General features: G+C 58.9%; 1 protein-coding gene across 1 annotated transcript; it reads right to left on the bottom strand.

Annotated features, from left to right (window-relative positions):
• Positions 1-287: 287 nt before the first annotated feature.
• Positions 288-2,349, bottom strand: SMIM35 (small integral membrane protein 35). The gene is made up of 4 exons (XM_054724950.1): positions 2,291-2,349; positions 1,960-2,093; positions 1,016-1,049; positions 288-387 (listed from the first exon to the last, which is right to left on the bottom strand). The coding sequence occupies exons 1-4, from the start codon at positions 2,347-2,349 to the stop codon at positions 288-290; spliced, it is 327 nt and encodes a 108-aa protein (XP_054580925.1).
• Positions 2,350-7,584: the final 5,235 nt, after the last annotated feature.

Raw genomic sequence — 7,584 nt, 5'->3', positions numbered from 1 at the left:
CCTGAAGACAGGAGCATGTTCTGGACAGAAAGGCAGGACATGGGCTGGGTGGCTGAGTGGGCGGGAGGTGGGAGAGCCTGGCCAGAGCCCTGGTTTCTGAGATCACCCCACCCCCCGCAGTGCCCGCTCCCCAGAAGGTGGTGAGTGACGTGGTCTCTGGGTTCCCAGCGGTCCCGGGTGCTAGGTGTGGGTGCCTGGACTTCTGAGAACCTTGTTGGGACCTCAAACTCGCTCAGAGCTCCCCCAGCGCCCACTCACCGCTAAGGGCTCGGGGCCGAGGCTGCCCGTCAGATGAGCCTGCTGGAGAACTGCAGGTGGCCGTCGTCTGGGCCGCTGAGGTGGCCGCTGATGGTGAAGGGGGGGGCCATCTCCAACTCCTTCAGGTGCCTGAGAAAGAGGGGCCAGCCCAGTCCTGGGGCTGAGAGCCCAGCTGGATGGAGCCTGGGAGGACCTCCTGGCAGTGACCCGCTGACCCGCTGACCTGCCTTCCCGACGGGAGCCGCCCCTCCCTCAGAACAGAGGAGGCCCGCCCTGGGCAGAGGGACCAGTGGCTCAGCCCAAGAGGAGCCCTGACTCCTGCTCCCTGAACCCCCATTGTCTTCCTGTGCTCCCCTCTTTCAATACCATATGCTGCCTGAGGGTGTGCTGTGGTCAGACCTGGAGGTGAAAGGCCTGAAGACGGAGGCCATGAGCCTCGGGCCCTCAGGCACCGGCACCGGCACAACAGCGCCTCCTGCAGAAAGGAGGAGGCAGGCAGGCCCGCCCGGGGCGGGGGCGGGGAGGGGCGGGGTTGCTAAGAGGATCCCTGTGGTCAGGCTCTTGCATGGGCTTGTCCATGTTCAAGTTCTTATTCATGGAATGTTCTAAATGGACCCTGGCTCCTTCCTTTTCTCTTGTCAGCCTGGGGGACAGGGAGGAGGCGGGGAGAGGGAGCGGCAAGTTTGGGCGCCCCTGTGGTTCTCTCTCGAGCACATTCACCTCCCCTCCCCGCCCACACCTGCCCTGATCTACTCACCGGATCTGGTACAAGTTGAAGACAAAGCTAGGCCCTAGGAAGACAATCCAAAGAGAGAGGGTCAGTGCGCAGGGGCCGCTGCCTGTCGCCTCGGGCCACCGTGCCCCTCACCCTGCCTGGGGGAGCGTGGGGCTGCTCTGGGCCTCAGGGAGGGCAGGTTCCTGCAGCTTCTGCCTCCTGCCCCCTGCCCCATCTTTGCAGACTGAATCTTCAACTTTTGGGGGGCAGATCTGCCACTGGGGGTCCCTCTGTTAAGGGTGCTGATGGCCCTGGGAAGGGAAGGAAGCAGTCCTAGCTTGGAGCCCCAAAGAGCAGACTTGGCTTCAGTCCAGACTCCCCCACTTTCCAGTCCTGACTGTACCCTCACATCCTCATCTATAAATCACAGAGACCAAGAATGTCATCCCTGCATGGAATTTTAAAGAAAAGCATCTTGGGAAAAGGTGCATTGGCACATAGTAGGTGTTCAGTAAACACTCGTGGATGCTGTTGGAGTGGCTGCGGACCTGGGAAGCGTTCTCTCCCTCCCGCAGCCCGCGTGCCCGCCCAGCTCTCCCGGATCCATGGGAAGGGCAGGTATGTGGCAGGGGTGGAGTGTCACGCCACATCCCAGGAGACTCCCGGGGCTGAAGCACCAGCCAGCTCAGGAGCGGCCTCGGGACCCTCCGTGGGAAGAGAGCCTGGCCTGTCCAGCCTGTTGCTGTGGCCTCGGGACCCACACGGGCCTTAGGGACACACTCCTGTGGGCTCTGCGAGGAGAGGGACCAGGCTGCTCGCTGGGGTGAGAGGAGCCCCATGCTCTTGATAAAGGCCCCAGTCCCCCTCCCCCCACCACTAGTGCTCAGCCGCCCACTCAGGTCTCCAACCACCGTGGCCACCACAGGAAACACTTTGCATGGCGCCCCACCCAGCTCCCCAGCTGCTGCCCGGGGGGCTGCACTCACCCTCCCAGCAGTACCCGCGCTGGTACCACTTGGCCAGGCTGTAGCCCAGGATGGACATGAGCAGCAGCGAGAGCCCCACGCCCAGGATCAGGCCCAGGGTGCTGACGGCATCCTCACCTGCAGGGACACAGCACCTCACCCAGCGCCCACGCCCTCATCCAGCCCTCACCCAGCCCTGAGCCCTCACCCAGCCCCGAGCCCTCACCCAGCCCTGAGCCCTCACCCAGCCCCGAGCCCTCACCCAGCCCCCAGCCCTCACCCAGCCCAGAGCCCTCACCCAGCCCCCAGCCCTCACCCAGCCCAGAGCCCTCTCCCAGCCCCCAGCCCTCACCCAGCCTCCACACCTGACCGCACCTGGTCCCACAGCCAGCTCTTCCTCCCCACTGCCATCGAAATCACTGTCCCCTGGGAACCTTGATCTGAGCTAACAGTTTTGCTAAGTCATACTAGGATGTGAATGTCAGATACCTGATTTTTTATTTTATTTATTTACTAGAGTCCCGGTGCACGAAATTCGTGCATGGAGGGGGTGTCCCTCAGCCCAGCCTGTACCCACTCCAATCTGGGACACCTTGAGGGATGTCCGACTGCCCTCTCACAATCCAGGACTGCTGGCTCCAACTGCTTGCCTGCCTGCCTGCCTGAAACCGCTTCTGCCTGCCAGCCTGATCACCCCCTAACCACTCTGCTGCCAGCCTGATAGATGCCTAACTGCTCCCCTGCCAGCCTGTTTGCCCCCAACTTCCCTCCTCTGCTAGCCTGGTCACCCCTAACTGCCCTCCCCTGCAGGGTTGATCACCTCCAACTGCCCTCCCTTGCAGGCATGGTCCCTCACAACTGCCCTCCCTTCAGGCCTGGTGCCTCCCAACTGCCCTCCCCTGCTGGCCATCTTGTGGTGGCCATCCTGTGTCCACATGGGGGCAGGATCTTTGACGACATGGGGGCAGCCATCTTGTGTGTTGGAGTGATGGTCAATCTGCATATTACTCTTTTATTAGATAGGATAGAGGCCTGGTACAGGGGTGGGGGCAAGATGGTTTGCCCTGAAGGGTGTCCCAGATCAGGATGGGGGTTCCCTTGGGGCGTGGGGTGGCCTGAGCAAGGGGCCTGTGGTGGTTTGCAGGCCAAGTGGAGGCCCTGGTATCCGAAATTTATTTACCTTCTACAATTGAAACTTTGTAGCCTGGAGTGGAGGCCTAGGCCAGCCAGGGCAGGTGGAAAGCTTGGCTTCCTCCATTGCCAGGGGCAACCCTGGCCTGCTCTCTCCAGCTCCGTGGCTGCCGCCATTTCTGTTTGGATTTTTTTACCTTCTATAATTGAAACTTTGTAGCTTGAGTGGAGGCTTAGGCCTGCAAGGGCAGGCAGAAAGCTTGGCTTCCTCCATTGCCTGGGAAACCTTGCTCTCTGTGGCTGTAGTCATCTTGGTTGGATTTATTTGCATATCTGCTCCTGATTGGCTGGTGGGTGTGGCTTGTGGGTGTAGCGGAGTTAGGGTCAATTTGCATATTACTCTTTTATTAGGTAGGATTTTTGTTAATCCTTACCTGAGGATATTTTTTTTTTCCAAGAGAGAGTGGAAGAGAGGAAGAGAGACAGAGAGAAACATTGATGTGAGAGACACATGGATTGGTTGCCTCCTGCAGGTACCCTGGCCAGGGCCAGGGAACCTGCAACCCAGGTACATGCCCTTGACTGGAATCGTACCCGGGACCCTTCAGTCTGAGGGCCGACACTCTATCCATGAGCCACACCGCTGGGCAGACACCTGACTCTGAGTGTTGGCTTACATATCCGAAACGTCCTCCCTGCATAGAAGCAGCTAGGAGCTGAGAGGCCTTCCCAAGGCCACGGGCATCCACCCACAGGGAAAGGCAGTGCTGTGGGGGAGCGTCCGGGGGCTCGCCAGCCCGAGGCCTGCTGGTCAGGAAGGCAGCCTGGGGGCCCACAAGCCGAGACTGCAGGTCCTGGTTCCCTCCCGCCAAGCCCCTGTGCCAGGGGAAGGGCACGAACCCATGGGCTCTGTGTGATGCTTATACTCATCGCTTCTTCCCTTTTTTGTGGTATGGCTTCTAGCTAAATTTATGTTATTTGTAAAGCCAAACCAAGAGACAGAGAGAAGGAGAGAGAGAGAGAGAGAGAGAGAGAGAGAGAGAGAGAGAGAGAGAGTCAGTCCTCGGGAGATGCGATGGGCTCCCAGAGACAAACCTTCACACTTGGTGGGAAGGAAGAGGTCAGCCCCGCCCCTGCAGACCACAGGGCAGAGTGTGGGGGGTTATCGTGCCCCAGGCTGGTGATCCCGATGGGGGGCTCCGGGGTGTTGGGAGAGCCCAGGAGGTGTGGCTCCTGCCCCCGGCCCTCGGCACAAGCTCAGGTCCACTGTGTGGAGTGCGGGCCAAGCAAAGCCTCCCCTCCCTGGACTTCCACGCTCTCCTGAGAAACAAGTGGCGCCGTGGCCAGCCGGGAGCGGTTGGGATGCTGAGGGAGGCGCCAGGCAGGGCGCGGGGAGAGGACCGGCGCCCGCTGCGTGTGGACAGGCCAATGGCCTGACTGCTGCTGTCGCTATGGGATCAAATGGCGCATTGTGGCTTTACTGTTCTGCAGCCCACGCCCCACCCAAGCCTCTCCCGCTCCATCCCCTGGCCCTTCTTCCCAGTAAAGCACCAGGCTGTGCTCCGCTCAGCACAGAGAATGTGACAGCAAAGTGCAGGGCGCGGCCCCTCACTGTTCTGGATTCCAAGGGCCCGCCCCTGAGAGCAAAGGGGAGGGCCCACAGCTTAGACGGAGCAGCAAGCCTCGCCTCCTGGGCACACGGAGTGGCCTGCAGCCTGGAGGGCGCAGGGGGACAGCCTGGCGAAGAGCGAGCCCTGGAACCATCGGAAAGACGCCAAGGGGCGCCTGATTCTCAATGCAAACCTGAGCCCAGGGAGGCAGCACACTCCCCGGATGGAGCCGTGGGAGCCGAGAGCCCAAGCCCAGAGCCGAGAGCCGGGGCGGCGGGGGCAGAAAGAGAAGCCCCGTGAGAAGAGCAATGGGAGCCACTGGCAGGCTGCAGGAGTCGCTGTGCCCTGTCATGGTGGGGGGCAACCAAATGATTTCTGGCCCCAAGGAAGCAGGGCCGCCACAGAGAGGCCGGGAGGGACCTCCAGCTGGGGGCTGGGCACAGGCCGGTCCGCTGCATGGCTGGGGCTCAGAGCCCATCCCAGGGGATGGCCTCTGCCAGGGCTGCACCAGGGGTGCCAGTGTGAGCAGATGGCATTCGGGATCAGGCATCCCTCCCCCACCCCTTACATCCCCAAGAAAAGTGGGGAACAGGAATCCCAAAGCCACTAACGGCATCTTCTCTGTGCCGGGCACTGCTCTGGACACTTGTGTTTTGGCAATAAAATAAAATATTAAAATCCCTGCCTCATGGAGAGTATATTCCAGTGCAGGGAGACAGACAAAAGCAAAACAAATCAGACAGTGAGCTGGGAGGTGACACGGCGCGGGGGAAGGAGATGGAGCGTGGCCGCTGAGGGAGGCCGGGAGGCCGGTGAAGAATGTGGCAGTGGAGCCCGGCCGTGTGGCTCAGTGGTTGACCATTGACCTATGAACCAGGAGGTCAGGGTTCAATTCCCAGTCAGGGCACAGGCCTGGGTTTCGTGTTGGATCCCCAGTGTGAGGCGTGCAGGAGGCAGCCGATCAGTGATTCTCTCTCATCATTGATGTTTCTCTCTCCCTCTCCCTTCCTCTCTGAAACCAATGCAAACATATTTTAAAAGAATGTGGCAGTGGAGGAGAAAGGCCTAAAGGCGGTGAGAGAAAGAGCTCACCATGGAGACGGCGACTGTGGAAGGTTCCAGGCAGGGGAGCAGCAGGTACAACTGAGGCAGGAGCATGCCAAGCAGGTTCCAAGCGAATCCAGGAGGCCTGAGTGCTGAGGGGTGGGGGCGGGGGAGGAGGGCCAGGAGCCAGCTCACAGGTGCTGATGGCATAAGGGGAGTCGTTCTCCGAGCAGCGTGGGCAGTCGGAAGAGGAGTGGACACAGAGAAGGGGCGCCTGCCCGGTGTTTTATAGGGGCGCCTGGCTGCGGTGCTAAGAGCAGAGGGGGAGGAGATGCTGAGGAAGCAGGAGACGTCAGGAGGCGGCTGCAGAGCCCAAACAGGAGCGGCCACCGGAGGAGTGCCGTGCAAGGAGCCGCGTGGCCCCGTCCGAGAGACGGTGTGGGTCACGGAGTGTGTGAGGCAAGGCCTGGGGCGTGGCCCCGCGTGGGGACGGGTGACTCAGCGGGCGTGCCTGTGGAAGCTGGGGTTTTGAAGGGTTCGTCAAAGAAAGGTCTCTTGGGAACAGGAAGTACCAGAAGGAAAGCACCAGGTGGGGAATCACGGCCTCCAGAGACCCGCGGGGAAGCCTCAGCGGGCTCAGCCGGCCCAGCGGCGCCTCCTGCGTGGGGGCCTGCAGACCCACTCAGCCCCTCTCCCTCCTTTCTTTCCCAGGCTGCTCCTTTACTGACATTATTCACAGAGTCTCCCTTTTCACACCTTGACACTTTTATGATAAAAAAATCTGTTAATCCTCACCCGAGGATATTTTCCCATTGACTTTAGGGAGAGAGGAAGAGAGAGGGAGAGACAGAGAGAAACATTGATGTGAGAGAAACACATCTATTGGTTGCCTCCTGCACGAACCCTGACCAGGGCCTGGGCCGGGGAGGAGCCTGCAACCGAGGTACCTGCCCTTGACCGGAATCGATCCTGGGACCCTTCGGTCCGCAGGCTAACACTCTACCCACTGAGCCATAGCAGCCAGAGCTGTTATGAAGTATTTGATGCACAAGCAGTGCATAGAATAGCCTGGTGAGCATCGTGTGCTCCGCCTCACCCCCTGACACGTGAGAGCGTGGCCACGCGGCCTCCTCAGCGTGGGTTCCAGACAGCCCCTCCTCGCCCTCTGAGGGCTGTTGCCCCAAAGCTGCTGTTGCCTCCCTGTGCATGTTTTTAAATGATTGCTTCATGTTTTCCCCATAACGTGAAACACGTGTGTGTGCACATGTAGATACCATTGTTTTACATGTTTTCAAACTTTACATAAATGACATTAGGTTCAGTAATCACAGTAAACCCAATTTAAAAACAGGCAAAGAACCTGAATAGACATTTCTCCAAAGAGGACAGGCAGATGGCCAATAGACATATGAAAAGATGTTCAATGTCACTCATCAGAGAGATGCAAATCAAAACAGTGAGATATGGCCTCACACCTGTCAGAACGGCTACCATCAACAAATCAACAAACAAGCGTTGGCGAGGATGCGGAGAAAAGGGAACCCTCGTGCACTGTTGGTGGGAATGCAGACTGCTGCAGCCACTATGGGAAACAGTACAGAGTTTCCTCAAAAATTTTAAATGGAACTGCCATATGACCCCGCTATTCCACTTCCGGGTATATGTCTGAAGAAAGCAAAAAACACAATTCAAAAGAATATATGCACCCTAAGTTCATTGCAGTGTATTTACAATAGCCAAGATATGGAAGCAACCCAAGTGCTCACCAATAGACGAGTGAATTAAAGAGCTATGGGACATTTACACAATGGAAGACTACTTGGTCGTAAAAAGAACTAAATCTTACTCTTTGTGACAGCAT

The sequence above is a fragment of the Eptesicus fuscus genome, chromosome 13 (genome assembly GCF_027574615.1).
Source record: "Eptesicus fuscus isolate TK198812 chromosome 13, DD_ASM_mEF_20220401, whole genome shotgun sequence".
Lineage (NCBI taxonomy): Eukaryota > Metazoa > Chordata > Mammalia > Chiroptera > Vespertilionidae > Eptesicus > Eptesicus fuscus.
The sequence above is the reverse complement of the archived record's forward strand: the minus strand, read 5'-3'. Positions and strand labels throughout refer to the sequence as shown.

Excerpts from the sequence above, each read along its gene's own strand:
- SMIM35 (XM_054724950.1), bottom strand. The coding sequence starts at position 2,349 with ATGGCAGTGGGGAGGAAGAGCTGGCTGTGGGACCAGGTGCGGTCAGGT. Across the intron at positions 2,094-2,290 it reads CGGTCAGGTGTGGAGGCTGG|GTGCTGTGTCCCTGCAGGTG; the intron begins GTGAGGGCTGGG and ends GCGCTGGGTGAG. Across the intron at positions 388-1,015 it reads TTCAACTTGTACCAGATCCG|GCACCTGAAGGAGTTGGAGA; the intron begins GTGAGTAGATCA and ends CCTCTTTCTCAG.